At 42.8% G+C, this 22,955-nt stretch overlaps 2 protein-coding genes across 3 annotated transcripts; both read right to left on the reverse strand.

Moving 5' to 3' along the window:
• Positions 1-756: 756 nt before the first annotated feature.
• Positions 757-21,583, reverse strand: LOC147797983 (E3 ubiquitin-protein ligase TRIM56-like). 2 transcript variants are annotated; one of them, XM_087142324.1, is made up of 3 exons: positions 21,492-21,583; positions 4,433-5,732; positions 757-1,950 (listed from the first exon to the last, which is right to left on the reverse strand). In XM_087142324.1, exons 2-3 carry the CDS (start codon positions 5,727-5,729, stop codon positions 1,328-1,330), a joined length of 1,920 nt encoding a protein of 639 aa, XP_086998450.1. In that variant the 5' UTR covers positions 5,730-5,732; positions 21,492-21,583; the 3' UTR covers positions 757-1,327. The 2 variants fall into 2 exon arrangements, with proteins under 2 accessions (XP_086998450.1, XP_086998449.1); XM_087142323.1 differs by lacking the exon at positions 21,492-21,583 and adding an exon at positions 6,760-6,906.
• LOC147797984 (E3 ubiquitin-protein ligase TRIM56-like) lies at positions 15,633-21,630 on the reverse strand. The gene is made up of 3 exons (XM_087142325.1): positions 21,492-21,630; positions 19,172-20,471; positions 15,633-17,871 (listed from the first exon to the last, which is right to left on the reverse strand). The coding sequence occupies exons 2-3, from the start codon at positions 20,466-20,468 to the stop codon at positions 17,252-17,254; spliced, it is 1,917 nt and encodes a 638-aa protein (XP_086998451.1). The 5' UTR covers positions 20,469-20,471; positions 21,492-21,630; the 3' UTR covers positions 15,633-17,251.
• Between the last annotated feature and the right edge of the window lie 1,325 nt (positions 21,631-22,955).

Below are 22,955 nucleotides of genomic sequence, written 5' to 3' on the forward strand. Positions count from 1 at the left end.
TCCAATTCAACTATTTGTACACGTAGAGAAACAATTTGTTTCTAGAGACTGACAGTTCGTACAGTCTGATTGTAACAACGTATATTAATGCAGTGTGATCGGCCACACTGCACCTATTGGTTGCAATGGTAATCTTGAGTTGGGACAACAACCGTACTTGGGTGTGACCCGATTATTCATTCTTTGTCGATCTCGTAAAATGACCCACAAGTCTCTTAATTTCGCTTTTTACGCTCCAGCAAAGTTCCCTCAGACCTAACGCTCCGTATCTGTGCGCTTGAATGCTCTGGAAAACCAGCATTCTGCGCAAAAGGCCAAGCTCTTTCCTGAGGTCAGTTTGTTTGGATTCCCGTAACAGGTCGGCTACCAAAAACAAAACTAAAGGCGTATTAATATTTACACAGGCTTGACGTACGAGATACTCTCTCTACGGATTTCAATTTAGTTGCCAAGTACTAATGTGATAGGGAAGAAAACGGATATCTAGAATTACAGGATTAACATGGTTTAAATGGGACGGGACAGGGAAGCCATTCTCAACGTAAATGCAACAAGCACCGGACGTGGTATGTAGACGTAGAGAGACACACAAGATGTCGCTTGTAATACTCAACTTTGATGCATTGACCCAACTAACTACCCAGGGTACTGTCATACATACATGTAGGTAGCCTCAGAAACTACCGCCTAGAGGGAAGAAATTCTATTTCTTGAAGGAACAAAGTATTAAATGAAAGCAGTCGATATGCAAAGCTCTTCTATCAAACACAGACTACGTACATTTTATTCATACTGCAACAGCAATGTCCCTACACTTCAGACTTTATCACAAAAATCATGAAATACCCAAGAGGGTTTTCCTTTAGACTGTACGATTTCTTTACTGACAACCAGATCATATGTCATGTGCAAACAAACAAACAGGAGTAATTAAACAACCTCAATTATGGCACCCTTTAACATCTCTCTCACAAACTTCCTGGAGAGCCGTTGTATTACGGGTCTGGTTCTTGATACGTCACCAAGACTTCCTGATTACTGATAACGTACGGCTTACTTCGTATCACGACATAGTACAAGGGGCAACTATAGAACCATACGGATAATCCAGTAAATCTGTCCACTGTCAAAACAAGTCTTGGGACTTTTTTTTTTATTTGGTAGAGGTTTAGATGCGTGTTCAACCCTTCCTTGTGCAGGAAACAATCAAGGAGGTCAGCCAAAAGTAACAACTTTACCTACAGATATGCAAATAACCGTTACAATGTAATTTACCTACGTCATGATAAATATTAACATTTAAAAAAATGAAAAGGTCATGTTGCCTTTAAACAAAGTCATAAATCTTCACTGAGTAAAAGTCCGCAACTGCCAGTTGCCCATTTGCTGTGAATGTAATTCCCCTGGGCCGGTGCAGACCCTCTGCGATGCAGTGGAGAAAGCCACCTTGAGGGTCATAGTGGTGGATATGACTGGTGTCCTCATCATCATTATGCATTGCAACATAGATGCCTGTGCTATCTGCGCATACACCAGTACAGTATTCAACTACCTCACCATCGATGGTAGGTTTGATGGTGAACAGTGTATCACCATTCCCATCAACAACACCGACTAACTGTTCACAGTCACTGATTACAACTCGATGATTGCTGTCAACAGCCAAAAAATAAGGTTCAATCTTGACTGGGATGGTGCTTCTGAGTTCCCCATCAGTGGGGCTGTGTTCGGTCAGCACCATCCTCTTGACATCACCAACCACAATGGTCCCATCCGTCTTGACTGCTACACTCCGGAGGTTCACTGCGGTCTTACCGACCTCACTCGGTGGCACTGTGGGGAACTGGAAAGCCAGCGTATTGTCCTTGTCAAAGACTTTCACGTGGGATGCGTTCTGCTCAACAACCACCAACCGATTGTCAGTGCGTGTAGGTGCAACGCCACGTGGCCCTGTTTGGAGTTGAAAGACAGAAAGAAAAGCATGAACCAACCAACTACGTTCATGAAGAGTTATAAAGCCAGAGACCTAGGATCAACCATTGTCCCTTCCTCGACCAATAGATCCCGGGAACCTGGAATTATTTATTATGAATCAATCAACATAAAGTTCCTGGAAGAAGTTCAAAGAAGCGGCTCACGTGTAGCTACGTCCATGCATAGCAAGTGAACAAGGATTCATGTAGAATGTATATTGAAGCCTCCCCCTCTCTGTCTAGCGAGTCCGTGGAATTTGGAATTTTTCCTTCCCTCACGACAATAAGCCCAGCCGGAGTCACTTCTCAACCTTCGTTGTTGCCAGGCTTGCTTTAAATATTCGTAATATTTACACACTAGAACACTCGGTCGTGTGGCAACGAACTTTAGGAAATGAAAGTAAATTTTCCATCAAAATAAGGAGCAAGAGGGCGCTCTCCTCGATACCGCCCACTACCTGTGCTGCGTAGTATTTAAACTTGGACGAATGAACGCTGGCAAATAGATACTTCACAAAAACAGAAATGCACATTGAGCCTTTAAGGGAGGAAATGTTGACCATGAACCATTGTGTAGATGCAACGTGTCCAACATTTGTTGCAGTGAATTCGAAGCGCATATTTGTTTTGTTTTCATGTGAAATATATTTGCCTGAATGTTAAAAAAAAATTTTTGATCTGGAATTGAGGTTCACTGGATTTGTTTTTAAGAATCCAGGTATTGTACAATTAAGCTGCCGTTTAGTCTTTTTGGAGAGAAGAAAATTCTCTAAATAAACTTTACCGCAATATCTGGAAAAATGAACATGTCAATCATTTTTTTTCTCCTAGAGACTCCTCTGTCTAGGTACCATGTGACTCTGCCAAAAGACTTTAGATATGTTACGTGGCTTGACACCAGTGGCGTATCCAGCGGCAGCAACTTGCCCCCAACCGACGGGTTGTTTAGCCTGTTTGTTTTAGATTACGTCATAGGTGAGTAGGAAGAAAGTAATCGGTGTATTTACAGGTATTTATCAAACATGAAGAAACCCTTAGAAAATAACACCACAAAATTGAAGCAAGGGAGTTGGGACTGTGAGTAGGCCTAAGGCTTTCGACATTTTGTCTCCCTACCATCATGTTGAATAAGCACTTTGCTTTTGAATTTGCCCCTAACACACTGTCACAAGTCAGTGATATTTTACGCCAAGTGTTTGACTACTTTAAAGACACAAACTGTATGTTGCCAAGTTGGCCAAATTTCCTTATATGCCCTTTATGCAAAGTAAGGTAGGGTCCTGTATGGTTCACACCTGCATGGGTACACACCAGGCATGGGGACATGAATAGCGTTTTACAGTGCAAGCTCACTGAGGCGTTGTCCAGCAGCGATAGCCTTAAATACTGGGGTGTGGTTCTGTGTGACACACACTGACAGGCCTGTGGTGCGATAGCACAAGTTTGAGCGATAGCTCTGAAGCCAGAATTTTATGAAGCCTTCCACCTTGTTGATGTGGATTGAAAATCCAGTCTTGGCGGTAGCCATAAGTTGGGAGAGCGATTTGCTGCCCCAAATTTTCAGGAGAAAAGTTTAAAGAGGAAGGGCAGGCTGTGACAATTTTCAGTGTGCTGTAAGACCTCAGGAGCCAGTATATACTGTTAGTGTTCTTTTTAATTATTTTCTAATATGTAGCCATTATGTTTTGTCTGGTATATGTAAGTGCTATTATGTTATATATCTGTGATAATGGGGAGTTCAAAAGCCAAGTTTAGTGACCATTTTAATGATGAAGTTTCTCCTTTCGGGTATGGAAAATTAGTAATATGGTCAAATACATGGGTATGATTATTCAATATTTCAGGGCTCCTTATTACAGAGTCGGAGCTCCCGTAAGTGGACCTCATAGAATACCGAGACACAATCAAGCCAGGTCCTGCATTGGCTGGATAGGAGCAGCGAGTCTGCCTCAAGGGGACACGGCTACCTACCTGCCTGTTGGTCTGCTTAGTCCAGCCCCGACTCACCTGCATCATCCTCGCCGAGGATCGGCTGAGAGTCATGTAACAGCGGCGCATCGGACAAGTGACCAACTCTCCCTTTGAACTGTCCAAATTTGGGCTAGTGGTAATTATTAACCAGCCCACCAGCCTTCTAGTTTCTATGAAACCCATTTTTTTAAAACTGTTGATCTTCTGTATTTTGCTCCCCCTTCATTCAATTCTTTTTGTGGTTTGTATATTTGTAAATAAATTAGTTTCCATTGAATTTGGAAGTTAAATTATCTGCTTGAGTGTACTGCATAATTTACCGTGCACACATTGCGTGTCAGAGGGTAGGGGGACCCAGGCTTGTGACACATACACATTAGGCAGGATACACTATTATTTGACATCATAATTCCAAAATAAATCATGAATTTATTTACGATAAACAAAGCACCAGTGTATCACTGTGAGCAGTTTCTATCCAAACTTACATCCTTCCATCGGGATTGTGCTTTTCTGGTTACCATCGATGCTGCAGATCACAACTCGTTTGTTGAAGCAGTCAGCCACTGCAACCTCATCAGGCTGACGAGCAGCAATGTCCCAAGCCCAACCGAACTCTCCTGGACCGCTTCCCTTGCGACCAAACTCACATCGCTGCTCCCACTTTCCTTCCGTCACCACCTTGCCCAGACTGATGTCACCTACCCCCTCACTCGGTTTGAACTTCAGAAATCCAAGCCTCTTGTCAACTCTGGGAATAGTTTGACCTGCCACCAATTTCAAGTCTTTGTTGATTGTTGCGTAGAGTGAGAGGAACTCACTATCCGCTGCCGTCCTTGTCAACTCTCTTGCTGTCTCCAATGAATGCTGTATTCTCTCTGATGCCAGACTCATTGTTTTCTTATGTTCTGCCAGTTTTTTAAGACGATTGCTTTGGATGTTTTTGATGTCATCAATGATGCGATTTTCTTCAGCTGTGACCTCTGCTCTTATCTCAGCTGCCCTGTCCTGCACTTCTGTCGTGACTGCCTTCACTTGAATATCCAAGTCATACTTCATTCTTGAAACTGTCTCCTTAGATTTCTGGAGTTGGTTCAATACTTTTCCCAGGGGAGAATACAAATCAGCTAATATCTGTCTGTATGTCGACACGGCCTCTTTTATTTCAAGATAGGTATGTTCTGGTATGCGATGTTTCATGACGGTACAATCTCGACAAATTAAAACTTCACACGTTGTGCAGAAGAATCGTGTAACTTCCCCCTCGTGGGTCGGACATTTTGGACAGTATTGTTCAGGCAGCTTTTTCACTTTAATCTTCCCTTGACGGATTTCCTCTAAAAGAGGTATTGTGTGGCTTGATGTGGCAGCGATCCGTAGCTGTGTACTTCGACAACGTGAGCAGATATTCTGTTCACAGTCCAGACAGCGATGCGTTGCCTCACTGCCATCATCACATGTCTCACAGAGCAGCTTCGTCTCACCCGAACACACCAACTTTTCCTGTACTTCAATCTCCTCAACAAGACCGATCAGATAAAAGTTGGTTTTCAGGCCTCTAACCCCCGCCTGTGGAAGTTGTGTCTCTTGTCGACACACGGGGCAAGGAATCTCTGTACAGCCCTGGTGCTTCGTGCTGCAGTATGTCAGCAGACATTGCTCACAGAAACTATGCAGACAGTCCAGTATCTTGGGTCGTTGGAATCTCTCACTACAAATGGGGCATTCGAGATGATGTCTGCTGATCGTCTCTAGAGCTGAACTCACTGCCGATCCTGTAGCCATTTTCTGGTTCAAAGAAAACCATTAAAAGATCCTGAATTAAATGAAAATCAACATTATTCACCATCGATAAATGAGAACGTGCAGATTATATCTCTCCTGATGTGTATGAAAAACATGGGAAAAATACGCTCAAACATACTTTGCATAACTTTCCTTGTTTTACATCAATTACTGTCAGGGTAAATCCCTGCAGGTCAATTAAACAGAGCCCCGGCAGATTTTTCCCGTAGCAATATGCCTTTGGCAAGCTGGGTGCTGACTAAAGCTCTGGTTAAATTTAAATTCACGATAGCCATGAAGTGGGGGGAGAGGTAGCCTGCGTCCTTGGCAAATAAAAGAAGCTGTGAGGGCGACACCCGTTCATCAAAATGATTGACCATTTTTGTGCATTGCCTCATACAAAAGTTGGGCCTCACATGTATTTTTTAAAGCGTTTTGATATTTAAATGACTTATTAATAATACACAGTTGTGTTGGGCAACGCCTAACGACGCTGAGATAATTTGACGGCCCATCTCCATTTAGCAGAAGATGTGCAGTGCTCATCAGACACCCACTTCCCCCAACCTCTACAGTGTAACGCTCATAATTATATAAACTTTAAATTCCAGTTTAGTCGAGTATGTCCATACGGTAATCATTAATTGATGAAGCACTGAATTGATTGGTATATTGGCCCTGACATAACTTCTTCCACACAGCTGAAAATCGAATGAGGCTGTGTTGAGTTGAGGTGTCTCTCTCAACCCATCGGCCATCGCGTCAATAAGATACAAGCGACTTTGCTCAAAACAGAGCTACTCCTCCCTCCTTCTTGGGGTGATTGCTGACACGCCCTCCTCTTCCCCTACTGTCATAACTATGCTATAGTCATATCCTGCCCTTAACATTTCGTGATGGAAAATGCCTAACATCACCACAATACAACATGTCCACCAGTCCACTGTCCCTCTTCTCCTTTGCCAAGCATCGACCACTGCACTTTGATTCGTCATATATGGAGTGTCTTAAATGCTGTAATTCTACTCACCGCGTTGAATGAACCTTCATAAAGCGTCTATGTTTTTCAGCCTTAAAAATGTTGCCAAGATTTCTCGGTCGTTGCAAAGAGAATTATTTTAGCAATCCACTTCCTGGAACATGGCGTAGGCCTACATGTATGTGCGTGGCTACACACGTCTGTGAATTGAATCATGAGCGCCACTCACGACGTAAACAATAATGTCACAGGTTGGTGACCTTCAACTTCAGTTCGATGAGAGGTTGGCTATGAAATGATTGGCTATGGCTAGCAGTACCAAACAGGCTAATATGGAATGGCTGCAGCCGTTAGGCAGTGGCTTGCATAAGCACATTTGTTATTTCATACCGCAGCCGTAAGACTAGGAAACCGGGTACGGACATTGTTCAGTCCCACGTCACTGCACCATTACCCCGGTACTGTATTTATTGTCATATGTTTCAGATAAATTTACAAAAATAAAGCAGTGTAAAAAGGGCGCCCATAGAGGTTCCACAAAGCTCTATAATTTTTCCAAAATACCAACTGAGCCTTTCCGTCAGCGTGAGCGACTGCCTTGGGAGAAACACAACAACACCACAGACAGTAATTCAGATAAACAAAGACGGCCCACGGGAACAGTCGTTTGTAACTATTTTATTCTTGAAGACAAATCTCACCTGTATCAAGGAGAGGTCTTGTACAATAAATGAATCGATTAAATGAATGTGTAGGTGATGACGTCTGGAACAACAAACAACATAAGACTGATGGAGAAAACGTCCTTTGTGTTTTTACTTCAACGCTAATTTATATTGCAGGTCAGTAATCACTCTCAAAAAAGGTTTCCGCTCTCTGAAATTCACATTTTATCTCGAAGGTTCATTTTACGTTTAGAAATGTATAATGTTTTGTCACTAAAGAGCAGTATTATTCTTTCATGAAATTTGTTTCTTTTTTCCAAACGCCCTGACTCGTCTTGTACCTATCCCAGTCACCTTGCCCATCAGCCTGTGCAGTGTAATTGGCGGTTTTATACTCGTCAACATTCCTTCGTCAATCAGTACTTTATCTTACAGCGTTCAAAACTGGAGTTACTGCTACAACCTCAGCAAATCAACCCATCTGTAAAGAAAGAAGCGCCATCATAGCTCAACATTGTAAGACACGAACATGTCCTATGATTTTAATTGAGCTAACTACGGAGTTGTTCGGAAAGTCATTTACATTTGCCAAGTGTTTAATTTTATCCTCAAGACTACATCTATTCTATAGGTCTAGCTATACATTGTAAAATATACTAATCAGTTTATTGCAAGAGTTGTGCAACAACAGTTGCTTCACTTAACATTCAGAAGTCAGCTTTACTTTTAATTAAACTGAATCAGTTGATTTGTGAAGACGTTTGGTGAGATTGTTCCGGTACTGCAAAGAAAAACTCGCACCCGTACGAGAGTTTTGACAGGTTAAACTCGATGTGTTTTTGGAAAATGGCGCCGACAGGGTGTGGTGTAAAGAAAGATACACAATCAATGTATGGGGAACAGTACAAAATAGACCAACGCTGGTTTTTACGATACGTTTCTAGGTCTGAAGCTGCAGTGACACAAACTTCAACTTCTGGCTTTGTCAATTCAGTCTCCCTTTTAACTCCAATTCAACTATTTGTACACGTAGAGAAACTATTTGTTTCTAGGGACTGACACTTCGTACAGTCGGATCGTAATAACGTATATTAATGCAGTGTGATCGGCCACACTGCACTTATTGGTTGGAATGGTAATCTTGAGTTGGGACAACAATCGTACTTGGGTGTGACCCGATTATTCATTCTTTGTCGATCTCGCAAAATGACCCACAAGTCTCTGAATTTCGCTCTTTACGCTCCAGCAAAGTTCCCTCAGACCTAACGCTCCGGATCTGTGCGCTTGATTGCTCTGGAAAACCAGCATTCTGCGCAAAAGGCCAAGCTCTTTCCTGAGGTCAGTTTGTTTGTATTTCCGTAACAGATCGGCTACCAAAAACAAAACTAAAGGCGTATTAATATTATAACCCGACAGGTTATATGAATCGACACAAGAGGATGACTTGAGACAAAGTTGTACTGTAGTTGATGTGGTTTATTCGGCTGGCTCGATGTGCGGCTCTCTGCCCAATTGCCAGAACTCATAGGGATTTTATACATTTGCTGGACATTCCATTTTTCATCCATCATACAAGTTTCCTTGCCTTATTAGGTATTAGCTACTAGTCTTTGAATATTAATACAGCGTGCATGAATATGTTTGGTTCATTTGGATTTGAGGGTAGGGTTAGTCAAATTAATGAACACTGACTTTTCCTTATAAGGCCAGTGGGCTGCCTCATGACCCATCCGGTCCAGCCCTGCTTTCCTCCCCAAGGGCCTTGTGGTTCAACTAGTCATTCCTTAAGTGAGGCTCATTACTTGGAAAGTGGTTCTACTGTTGAAGGTCAATCCGTGCATTGAACTTAGGTAGCAATACAACATGTGCTATTGTAACATGGTGATATGTGCCCTCCCCTCGAAGCTTAAGTCTCCCGACTTAATAAGGAACAGAAACAACATGTAAAAAAAAAAGAAAAGCAGTGATAAAACGTACTGGTGACCCTAAGCAAACAAAAATTAGTAATAATAATAATACATTAACAAAAGTCGAGAAATAAAAACAATAGATAACTTCATGAAACCACAGAAATATAAGAGAATGAGTGTACAGGCACTGCAATCATGTCCATGGCCGGCATATAGTACGAAGCAAAGAAGGTAACAAACTGACAAATACTTAAGAAGAATGAACAAATAGCTATTAAAGATTAGAAGGTACATTACATAACTACGGTGAAAATTCATATTAGGACGTTATCAAAAAGCTAGACTATCAACTACAAGTACTGAGGCCCGAATACAATTACGTTCATCTTCTGCGATACTGTGCCTTAGATCGTTTGGTTTTTCGTATGTGGAAGTCTTGGATCAATTCGGCAGGAATATTTTCTTCGGGTTCCCAAGTTGTTTTGTCGTACCCTTTCCACTTTACCTGATAATGACGCTTGCCGTCAATAATGGCAGAGCGTCTGAGACTATGAACGATAAACCAATCACTACGACCTTGGTCATTAACGGCTGCTGGTGTATCGCCAGAGGGTTGTGTGGGACTGCCCAAGACAACGGGTGGGAGGTATGATTCGTGTGCGATGTCAGACTGAGTGGGTGTAGAATTAGGTGGGTCCTGCGCAAGGTCACTTAAAGTGTCATTGCCCTCAAACTCCTCAGCACCCAGCTCAGTGTGGCCGTTTAAGCCATCAGGAATGTGAACTGGTCTGTCCTGAGGATCATGGTATTGCTTCAGCCGATTCGCGTGGACTGGGGACAACATAAGTTTGTTATCGCTGCACTTGCGAAGTTTGTAGGTGAAGTTGTCTCGAGCCTCGCAGATATAGTAGGGACCTAGCCACTTATGGCACATTTTGGGCGATAAGCCAACTTGACGTTTCGAACAGTACAACCATACTTTTTGTCCTTCTTGATAAGCTGGGGTTTTAGATTTCTTGTCAAACTGGGCTTTGTATTTTGCTTGTGACGTTTTCGTGTTTTCTGCGGCAATTTGGCGCGCGGTGTCGAGGTTTTGCATGATACGCTCAAGTGTAGGATTTGACCGGGCACCGGCCTGCGCTTGGGGTAGCAATGCGGTATCAATCGGCAGATGACATTCACGACCAAATAGAATCATGAACGGGCTAAGTTGTGTGGATTCAGTGGCTGGTGTGCTTCGATAAGCGAACATGACACTGGGAAGTAACTCCACCCAGTTTGATTGGTCTGGCTTGCAATAAGCGCGAAGGGACTGCCAAATGAAACTGTTCATGCGCTCACACGTTGCATTCGTTTGTGGATGATAGCTACTGGTCTGAACTTTGGTGATCTGAAAGATGTTGCACAACTGCTTGATAAGTTTAGACATGAACTGCGTTCCTCTGTCAGAGAGGAGGGAGGAAGGAGCACCGTATCGGCATATTATTTCATTGTACAGTATTTTGGCTACTTCCTCGGCATCCTGCGTCTTGAGGGGGAAAGCTTCGCACCATTTTGAGAACGAGTCGACAATCAAAAGAATGTACTTGTACCCCTCAGGAGATGGCTTCAAAGGGCCAAGTATGTCAATGTGTAACCTGGAGAACACCTCCCCTACAGGCAGTGGTCGGAGGGGCGCGCGCTGAGCGTGATGGTTAACCTTTATGCGTTGGCAGGTTGTACATGACTTCACATAGGCTTCAATCTGAGAAAACATTCGGGGCCAAAAATATTTCTGGCGAATACTGTTGTATGTGCGATCGATTCCCTGGTGTCCTCCCAGGACTGAGTCGTGATATGCAAGGAGTACGTCATGGTGTAAGCATTGAGGAACGACTAACTGTTTGATCTGTCTGTCAACTCTGTGACCTTTGCCCCTGGGATAATAGTAATGAAACAATACACCGTCCTGTACGACATAATCCTGAACTTCAGCGACTATTCGTCGAGCAACATGAGCATCGGGCGGCAAACTACCATCCTCTAAATACTCAATGTACTGACGTAGGGAAATATCACGTCGCTGGCGAGCTTTGATATCAATGGATGGGTCCATCAAACTGTCTGGGTTATCGATAGAACATACGGTTTCCTTCTCCGACATAGCAGCGTACGTCAATTTGTATTCGTATGTTTCCTCCTTCCGTGATTGACTGAGCGTGTGGATCTGATGCACAGTGTCTACCGGGAGTGAATCTGCCTTAGGGGTTTGAACTTGAGAGGCGCTGATGGAATATTGTCGACGGGAAAGGGCATCGGCATTACCATGGGATGTGCCAGATTTGTGAACAATTTCAAAATCATACCCCTGCAGCACGATAGACCAGCGGCCTAATCGACCCATTGCATTGTGTATAGATCTGAGCCACTGCAGAGAAACGTGATCTGTATGGACACGGAAACGTCTGTTAGCTAGATACACCCGATAAAACTGAATACCTTCGACAACAGCTAGCCCCTCCCTTTCAGTTATAGACCACTTTTGTTCAGCTTTTGTGAGTGCTCTCCCACCGTACTGAATCACAATCTCCTTACCGTTGTCGTCGGTTTGAGAGAGGATGTAACTGATTGCAAAGCCACTAGCATCAGTAGCGAGAATGAACTCACGATCAAAATTGGGATAGCCGAGAACTGGTGGGGAGATAAGTGCTTGTTTCAGCTGGTGAAAAGCACGATCACAATCTGCCGTCCATACAAATGACACGTCTTTCTGTAGGAGTCTGTTAAGGGGTGCGGCTATGTTGGCATAACCTTTCACAAACCTACGATAGTAGTTACAGAGTCCTAGAAACGAACGAACTTCTGATGGGTCTTTAGGGATAGGGAAAGTAGTAACCGCTGATGTTTTGGCGGGATCAGTCTTAATCCCCTGCTTCGATATGATGTGCCCAAGATAGGTAACCTGTTTGGCAGCAAAGTGGCATTTTTGTGGTTTCAATTTCAAGTTTGCACAACGGAGCCGGTCAAAGACTGCCTGCAAGTGTTTCAGATGTGTGTCAAAATCAGGTGAGAAAATGATAATGTCATCCACATACACGAGTGCAAATTTCCAAGTCAGCCCACGCAAGACTTGGGTCATAACCATTTGGAAGGAAACTGGTGCATTCATGAGACCAAATGGAAGTTTCTTGAACTGGTAATTGCCACTATGAGATGTGAAAGCCGTTTTCGCGCGGCTATCTTCATCCAGAGGTATTTGCCAAAATCCTGACGCAAGATCGAGTACAGTGAATATCGTAGCATGGGATTCACCTATGGTATCATATACATCATCAGGTCGTGGTAGAGGGAAAGACATGGGTTTTGTGACTCGATTGAGGCGACGGTAATCGATAGCAAAGCGGAATTCGCCATTCTTCTTTTTCACAAGAACAACCGGGCTAGCCCAGGGTGAGGTTGATGGTTCAATTATGTCAGCGTTGAGCATATCTTGGATTTGCTTGTCAATTTCTGCTTTGTGAACAGGGGAAGTGCGATAGAAACGTTGGTGGATTGGTTGTGCGTCACCCGTGTCTATTCTGTGGTGATGAATATTAGTGGTACCCAAATCAGTTACATCTTTCGAGAAAACCTTCTTGTTCCGAGCCAAAAATAAGATAAGTTGTTGCTTTTCATCTGATGTTAAATCAGAATCCTCCATAGTGATAGCAAGTTCCTCTACAATGTCAGGGTGCTCAGCACTTTCGGTCACGGTTACAGTGTGTTTGTGTGTCACATCTGTTTGTTTAGGCTTAACCGTAGGGGTATCTTTTCCGCCGACCTCAAAGCTTTCAATATACATATCATCAGAGAGTGGCTCCCAATAGCCAACCACTTGGTTACGTTTTATCTGCACAGAATTGTCAGAAGGATTCATGAGCTGATATACAGATTTACCACAAACAGATTTAACAACACACTTGGCGCCAACTAACTGTGTGTCCTCATACAAGGTTGGAACAGGTTCAATAATGCCGTATTGGGCCTTAACATTTCTACATTGAACAGGAAGTACAGTCTGTGTTCTGGGTGCCAATGATACATTACACACTGCCCGGACAGTTACCTTCTTTGCCTCTTTACCTACTAATGGAATAGAAGGGGAATCGGGGAACACTACATGATTTTCCTCAAACGATATCTTGGCCTTATGCGCTTTCAAGAAGTCTACACCAAGAATGATTTCGTGGTTCATAGTTTCCAGGATATAGAATGGATGTTCAAAATTCTGCTCTCCAATAGAAAGCGGCAGAACAACCTTGCCCATAACTCTAGTTACATGACCAGCAACACCTGAAATTAAGGGCACATCTGAATGGCCCAAAGGGAACTGATCTTGAGGAAAACACTGCGCGTATGTATTTCTAGTCATGCATGATATTAACGCACCCGTATCGAGTAACGCGAATCGTTTATCGGAGCCAATTTTTACCTGAACTAAATTGCTTCCGCCTGACATGGCAGAAACATTAGTCAGGTGTGGAACCGGAGATGTCTGATTTTCTAGTCATTGATTTGACAGGTGGATATCATTGACGGTGTTAGATCGGTTACGTTGGAAACACACTCTAGCAAAATGACCAAACTTACGACAATAGTTACATTCAATACCCCAGGCCGGACATGTTTGCCTACTTGTACACTCACCTCCACATCCACGGCACGGGTACATCATCATCGGAGGCCTAGTCGGTTGTGCTTGCTGCTGTCCTCGGCCTTGGTGTTGGCGCAGGAAAACTTGGGATCGCTGAGGGCGGAGCTGATTCTGTCCTGCGTTTGGTAGTTGTTGGGGCGTTGGCTGGGTGGCAGAGATGGTTGTCAGCTGATCTTTCAGGGCGGTTATCTGGGCTGTTAAATGTTTAATCGCCGAGTTGACTTCGGTGGAAGGTGTTTCGTCTTGTGTGTACGTTGATTGCGCTATCCGCGCTTGAGTCACCGCCTCGTCCACGGTCTTTGGGTGAGCCTTGATGACGTATGCTCGAATGTTGGGGCGTAGTCCTCTGATGAAGGCCTCCATCCTTTCCTCCGGTGACTTCTTCAGTTGACAGCACAGCTTTTCTATGTCCACCAGGTACTTCTCGACCGTTTCGTTCGTCTGTTGCTTTCGGTCGGCGAGCTCTGAGAGTCTAACCCATCGCATGCCTTCGTGGGGCTGATACTTTTTGAGAAACGCCTGCTTGAGTGTTGCAAAGGCGGCCTTAGTCTCCCCAGGGAGATCTCTATACCAGTAGCTAGCGGCACTTGAAAGATAGAGAGGAAAATTGCTGGCTTGTTGTGCTGCAGTCCAAGTCTTTTGAAGACCATATCTCTCGTACCGGTCAAGCCAAAGCTCGGGATCCTCCGAGTCATACCCAGTAAACTTTGGGAGGATAGATTCGATATGTGCTGTACATGCCATGGCTGATGAAAGCTGTTGCTTGGACTTCGATCGTGTGATCATGAAAGACTTGACGTAGAGAGAGCTACCCGGATTCTCCACCAAATATAACCCGACAGGTTATATGAATCGACACAAGAGGATGACTTGAGACAAAGTTGTACTGTAGTTGATGTGGTTTATTCGGCTGGCTCGATGTGCGGCTCTCTGCCCAATTGCCAGAACTCATAGGGATTTTATACATTTGCTGGACATTCCATTTTTCATCCATCATACAAGTTTCCTTGCCTTATTAGGTATTAGCTACTAGTCTTTGAATATTAATACAGCGTGCATGAATATGTTTGGTTCATTTGGATTTGAGGGTAGGGTTAGTCAAATTAATGAACACTGACTTTTCCTTATAAGGCCAGTGGGCTGCCTCATGACCCATCCGGTCCAGCCCTGCTTTCCTCCCCAAGGGCCTTGTGGTTCAACTAGTCATTCCTTAAGTGAGGCTCATTACTTGGAAAGTGGTTCTACTGTTGAAGGTCAATCCGTGCATTGAACTTAGGTAGCAATACAACATGTGCTATTGTAACATGGTGATAATATTTACACAGGCTTTACGTTCGAGATACTCTCTCTACGGATTTCAATTTAGTTGCCAAGTACTAATGTGACAGGGAAGAAAACGGATATCTAGAATTATAGGATCAACATGGTTGAAATGGGACGGGACAGGGAAGCCATTTTCAGCGTGAATGCAACAAGCACCGGACGTGGTATGTAGACGTAGAGAGACACACAAGAGTTCGCTTGTAATACTCAACTTTGATGTATTGACCCAACTAACTACCCCGGGTACAGTCATACATACATGCAGGCAGCCTCAGAAACTACCGCCTAGAGGGAAGAAATTCCACTTCTTAAAGGAAAAAAGTATTAAATGAAAGCAGTCGATGTTCAAAGCTCTTCTATCAAACACATAATACGTACATTTTATTCATACTGCAACAGCAATGTTATTTTATCACAAAAATCATTAAATACCCAAGAGGGTTTTCCTTTAGACTGTACGATTTCGTTACTGACAGCCCAGCCAGATCATATGTCATGCGCAGACAAACAACCAGGAGCAATTAAACAAACTCAATTATGGCACCCTTTAACAGCTCTCTCATAAACTTCCTGGAGAGCTGTCATATTACGGATCTGGTTCTTGATACGTCCCCAAGACTTCTTGATTACTGGTAACGTACGGCTTACTTCACATCACTACATAGTACAAGGGGCAACTATAGAACCATACGGATAATCCAGTAAATCTGTCCACTGTCAAAACTAGTCTTGGGACTTTTTTGTCTGGAAGAGGTTTAGATGCGTGTTCAACCCTTCCTTGTGTAGGAAAGATTCAAGGAGGTCAGCCGAAAAGTAACAACTTTACCCATGGGTATGCAAATAACCGTTACAATGTAAATTACCTACGTCATGATAAAGATTCACATTTAAAAAAATGAAAAGGTCATGTTGCCTTCAAATAATACTCAGGCATAGTCTTTGAAAACGTTTATATTCTGTAAGTGGAATATTGTTGCTGTCAGTAATTAAAACTATGTAAATAAAATCCACGAAAATTAAGCAATTTGCCAAGAAAGCTTTTTATAACCTAAATTTCATCTTGCTTTTGCTTCTGCCACCAAGAAAAACATCATTTATATCCTTACAAAACCATCATTTTATATTTGAGTTCATTTTATATTTGAGTTCAAAAGAAAACGAAATGATTTTTATTTTGAAAGGAGTTGCAAAGGAAATGAATCAATATAACTCTCCTCCAAATAGTGATATTGGGCCTCTTTTAACGAGGTATCAATTTGTAATATACATTCAACCGCAAATAAGAATAAGGCGGTTCAACACAAAGGGACAGTTTAGCTATGAGGGGAATATTCCTCCAAACGTGAGTTCCACATCGACTTTTACAAATGTACTTCACTATTTAAATGATGAGACCTTCGCTATCCCACTACTCACACAAAGTAAGCTTTTGAAAACATTAAAATTGTATGTAAATCTCAATGAGAACAATTTGACTTCACATATTATTTTTCAGTTTTTATACTCTCCTCAATTTGATAATCCCCTGCAAGATGTTTGCATTCAAATGAGTCTGATTCTTTTGATGAGACGAGCTAACAACTTCCCCTATCTCCTGTGAGCGCTCACGGTAGGCATAACCTCACCAATATTGGGATACATTTACTACTGTTAAATCGACTATGAAAATAATTCACATGTCGTGAGAAAATATAGTTAACAATGGAAAACTAACAAAGGAAATTTGTTTAAATGGTAAGCACTTAATGTAGCTCCCATACTTCTGAATCCCGTCTCAGTGAAATTTTATTGTAGTTTGCTTTCCTCTTCTGCTATGCAGTAAGCCTACGCAAACCTTTGTGGATATAGTTTTCTATTTAAAAAAATAAGTCATGAAATTGAATGAAAACTTGTACACAGCGCAACGTTTCCGACTAATGCTACTGCTGTTTCCTCCCGAAGAAGGCGGAAGGAAATCGACTTTTTGTGTTACATTAAACAAAGTCATAAATCTTCACTGAGTAGCAGTCTGCAACTGCCAGTTGCCCATCTGCTGTGAATGTGATTCCCATGGGCAAGTGCAGACCCTCTGCGATGCAGTGGAGAAAGCCACCTTGAGGGTCATAGTGGTGGATATGACCGGTCTTCTTGCCATTTTGCATTGCAACATAGACGCCTGTGCTATCTGCGCATACACCACCACAGCGTCTAACTACCTCACCATCGATGGTAGGTTTGATGGTGAACAGTGTATCACCATTCCCATCAACAACACCAACTAACTGTTCAAGGTCACTGATTACGACTCGATCATTTGTGTCAACAGCCACATAACGAGGTTTAATCTTGACTGGGATGGTGCTCCTTAGTTCTCCATCAGTGGGGCTGTGTTCGCTCAGCACCATTCTCTCAATGTCACCTACCACAATGGTCCCATCTGTCTTGACTGCTTCACTCTGGAGGTTCACTTCGGTCTTACCGACCTCACTCGGTGGCACTGTGGGGAACTGGAAAGCCAGTGTGTTGTCGTTGTCAAATACTTTCACGTGGGATATGTTCTCCTCAACAACCACCAAGCGATTGCCGGTGCGTGTAGCTGCAACGCCACGTGGCCCTGTTTGGAGTTGAAAGACAAAAAGAAAGGCATTAACTAATCACCCACGTTCATGAAGAGTTATAAGCCAGGGACTTAGGATCAACCCTTGTCCCTTCCTCGATAAAGAGATCCCGGGAACCCGGAATTATTATGAAACAATCAACATAAAGTTCCTGAAGAAGTTTCAAAGAAGCGGCTAAAGGTCTAGCTACGTCCATGCATAGCAAGTGAACAAGGATTCATGTAGAATGTATATTGAAGCCTCCCCCTCCCTGTCTAGCGAGTCCGTGGAATTTGGAATTTTTCCTTCCCTCACGACAATAAGCCCAGCCGAAGCCCCTTCTCAACCTTCGTTGTTGCCAGGCTTGCGTTAAATATTCATAATATTATTACATTAGAACACGCAGTCGTGTGGCAACGAACTTTAGGAAAAGAAAGTAAATTTTCCGTCAAAATAAGGAGCAAGAGGGCGTTCTCCTCGTTACCGCCAACTACCTGTGCTGCATAGCATTTAAACATGGATGAATGAACGCTGGCAAATAGATACTTTACAAAAACAGAAATACCCATTGAGCCTTTACGGGAGGAAATGTTGATCATGAACCATTGTGTAGATGCAACGTGTCCAACATTTGTTGCAGTGAATTCGAAGCGCATATCTGTTTTGTCGTTATGTGACATATATTTGCCCGAATGATAAAAAAATGTTTGATCCGGAATTGAGGTTCACTGGATTTGTTTTTAAGAATCCAGGTATTGTACAATTAAGCCGCTGTGTAGTCTTTTTGGGAGAATAAAATTCTCTAAATAAACTTTGCTGCAATATCTGGAAAAATGAATATGCAGATCATTTTTTTCTGTCCTAGAGCCTCCTCCGTCTGGGTACCATGTGAGTCTGCCAAAAGCCTTTAGATTTCTTATGTGGCTTGACACCAGTGGTGTATCCAGCGCGGCAACTTGCCCCCAACCGACGGGTTGTTTTGTCTGTTTGTTTTAGAATACGCCATAGGTGAGCAGGAAGAAAGTAATCAGTATATTTACTACAAGTAAGTATTTATCAAACATGAATAAACCCTTAGAAAAAAACCTCACGAAATTGAAGCAAGGGAGTAGGGACTGTGAGTAGGCCTAAGGCTTTCGACATTTTGTCTTCCTACCATCATGTTGAAAAAGCATTTTGCTTTTGAATTTGCCCCCAACACACACATCAGGCAGGATACACCACTGTTTGACATCGTAATTCCAAAATAAATCATGAATTATTTACGATAAACAAAGCACCAGTGTATCGCTGTGAGCAGTTTCTATCCAAACTTACATCTTTCCATCGGGATTGTGCTTTTCTGGTTACCATCGATGCTGCAGATCACAACTCGTTTGTTCAAGTAGTCAGCCACTGCAACCTCATTAGGCTGACATGCAGCAATGTCACAAGCCCATTTGAACTCTCCTGGACCGCTTCCCTTGCGACCAAACACACATCGCTGCTCCCACTTTTCTTCCGTCATCACCTTGCCCAGACTGATGTCACCTGCGCCCATACTCGGCTTGAACTTCAGAAATCCAAGCCTCTTGTCAACTCTGGGAATAGTTTGACCTGCCACCAATTTCAAGTCTTTGTTGATTGTTGCGTAGAGTGAGAGGAACTCACTATCCACTGCCGTCCTTGTCACCTCTCTTGCTGTCTCCAATGAATGCTGTATTCTCTCCGATGCCAAACTCATTGTTTTCTCATATTCTGCCAGTTTTTGAAGACGATTGCTTTGGATATTTGTGATTTCATGGATGATGCAATTTTCTTGAGCAGTGACCTCTGCTCTTATCTCAGCTGCCTTGGTATGCACTACTGAAATTACGTTCTCTACTCTGATATCTAGGTCGTGTTTCATTTTTGAAACTATCTCAAGAGATTCCTGGAGTTCATTCAGGATCTTCTCGAGGGGGGAAAACAAGTCAGCTAATGACTCTTTGTATGTTGAAGTGGCCTGTTTTCTATCAATGTATGCGTGTTGCGGTTTGCAGTGGTCTATCACAGTACAATCTCGACAGATTAATGTCTCACAAGTTGTGCAGAAGAATCGTGTAACTTCACCCTCGTGGGTTGAACACGTTGGACAATATTTTTCGGACTTCTTTGTCATTTCTATCTTCCCTTGACGAATTTCCGCTAATAGGGGTATTGTGTGGCTCGACGTGGCAGCGATCCGTAGCTGTGTGCTTCGACAACGTGAGCAGATATTCTGTTCACAGTCCAGACAGCGATGCGTTGCCTCATTGCCATCATCACATGTCTCACAGAGCAGCTTCGTCTCACCCGAACACACCAACTTTTCCTGTAGTTCAATCTCCTCAACCAGACCGATCAGATAAAAGTTGATTTTCAGGCCTCTAACCCCCGCCTGTGGAAGTTGTGTCTCTTGTCGACATACGGGGCAAGGAATCTCTGTACAGCCTTGGTGCTTCGTGCTGCAGTATGTCAGCAGACATTGCTCACAGAAACTATGCAGACAGTCCAGTATCTTGGGTCGTTGGAATCTCTCACTACAAATGGGGCATTCAAGATGATGCCTGCTGATCGTCTCTAGAGCTGAACTCACTGCTGATCCTGTTGCCATTTTCTGGTTCAAAGAAAACCATTAAAAGATCCTGAATTAAATGAAAATCAACATTATTCACCATCGATAAATGAGAACGTGCAGATTATATCTCTCCTGATGTGTATGAAAAACATGGGAAAAATACGCTCAAACATACTTTGCATAACTTTCCTTGTTTTACATCAATTACTGTCAGGGTAAATCCCTGTAGGTCAATTAAACAGAGCCCCGGCAGATTTTTCCCGTAGCAATATGCCTTTGGCAAGCTGGGTGCTGACTAAAGCTCTGGTTAAATTTAAATTCATGATGGCCATGAAGTGGGGGGGAGAGGTAGCCTGCGTCCTTGGCAAATAAAAGAAGCTGTGAGGGCGACACCCGTTCATCAAAATGATTGACCATTTTTGTGCATTGCCTCATACAAAAATTGGGCTTCGCATGTATTTTTAAAGCGTTTTGATATTTCAATGACTTATTAATAATACACAGTTGTGTTGGGCAACGCCTAACGGCGCTGAGATAATTTGACGGCCCATCTCCATTTACCAGAAGATGTGCAGTGCTCATAGACTTCATCCAACCTCTACAGTGTAACGCTCATAATTATATAAACTTTAAATTCCAGTTTAGTCGAGTATGTCCATACGGTAATCATTAATTGATGAAGCACCGAATTGATTGGTATATTGGCCCTGACATAACTTCTTCCACACAGCTGAAAATCGAATGAGGCTGTGGTGAGTTGAGGTGTCTCTCTCAACCCATCGGCCATCGTGTCAATAAGATACAAGCGACTTTGCTTAAAACAGAGCTACTCCTCCCTCCTTCTTGGGGTGATTGCTGACACGCCCTCCTCTTCCTCTACTATCATAACTATGCTATAGTCATATCCTGCCCTTTACATTTCGTGATGGAAAACGCATAACATCACCACAATACAACATGTCCACCAGTCCACTGTCCCTCTTCTCCTTTGCCAAGCATCGACCACTGCACTTTGATTTGTCATATATGGAGTGTCTTAAATGCTGTAATTCTACTCACCGCGTTTAATGAACGCTCATAAAGCGTCTATGTTTTTCAGCCTTAAAAATGTTGCCAAGATTTCTCGCTCTTTGCAATGAGAATTATTTTAGCAATCCACTTCCTGGAACATGGCGTAGGCCTACATGTATGTGCGTGGCTACACACGTCTGTGAATTGACTCATGAGCGCCACTCACGACGTGAACAATAATGTCACAGGTTGGTGACCTTCAACTTCAGATGAGAGGTTGGCTTTGAAATGATTGGCTATGGCTAGCAGTATCAAACAGGCTAATATGAAATGGCTGCAGCCGTTAGGCAGTGGCTTGCATAAGCACATTTGTTATTTCATACCGCAGCCGTAAGACTAGGAAACCGGGTACGGACTTTGTTCAGTCACACGTCACTGCACCATTACCCCGGTACTGTATTTATTGTCATATGTTTCAGATAAATTTACAAAAATAAAACAGTGTAAAAAGGGCGCCCATGGAGGTTCCACAAAGCTCTATAATTTTTCCAAAATACCAAATGAGCCTTTCCGTCAGCGTGAGCGACTGCCTGGGGAGAAACACAACAACACCACAGACAGTAATTCAGATAAACAAAGACGGCCCACGGAACAGTCGTTTGTAACTATTTTATTCTTGAAGACAAATCTCACCTGTATCAAGGAGAGGTCTTGTACAATAAGTGAATCGATTAAATGAATGTGTAGGTGATGACGTCTGGAACAACAAACAACATAAGACTGATGGAGAAAACGTCCTTTGTGTTTTTACTTCAACGCTAATTCATATTGCAGGTCAGTAATCACTCTCAAAAAAGGTTTTCGCTCTCTGAAATTCACATTTTACTCGAAAGTTCATTTTACGTTTAAAAATCTATAATGTTTTGTTACTAAGGAGCAGGATTAATCTTTCATGAAATTTATCTCTTTTTTCCAAACGCCCTGACTCGTCTTGTACCTATCCCAGTCACCTTGCCCATCAGTCTGTGCAGTGTAATTGGCGGTTTTATACTCGCCAACATTCCTTCGTCAATCAGTACTTTATCTTACAGCGTTCAAAACTGGAGTTACTGCTACAACCTCAGCAAATCAACCCATCTGTAAAGAAAGAAGCGCCATCATAGCTCAACATTGTAAGATACGAGCACGTCCTGTGATTTTAATTGAGCTAACTACAGAGTTGTTTGTAAAGTCATTTACATTTGCCAAGTGTCTGATTTTATCCTCAAGACTACATCTATTCTATAGGTCTAGCTATACATTGTAAAATATACTAATCAATTTATTGCAAGAGTTGTGCAACAACAGTTGCTTCACTTAACATCCAGAAGTCAGCTTTACTTTTAATTAAACTGAATCAGTTGATTTGTGAAGACGTTTGGTGAGATTGTTCCGTTACTACCGTACGAGAGTTTTGACAGGTTCAACTCGATATGTTTTTGGAAAATGGCGCCGACAGGGTGTGGTGTAAAG

This window comes from Acanthaster planci, linkage group LG10 (assembly GCF_054643075.1).
Source record: "Acanthaster planci isolate LZ-2023a linkage group LG10, COTS_SCS, whole genome shotgun sequence".
Classification (NCBI taxonomy): domain Eukaryota; kingdom Metazoa; phylum Echinodermata; class Asteroidea; order Valvatida; family Acanthasteridae; genus Acanthaster; species Acanthaster planci.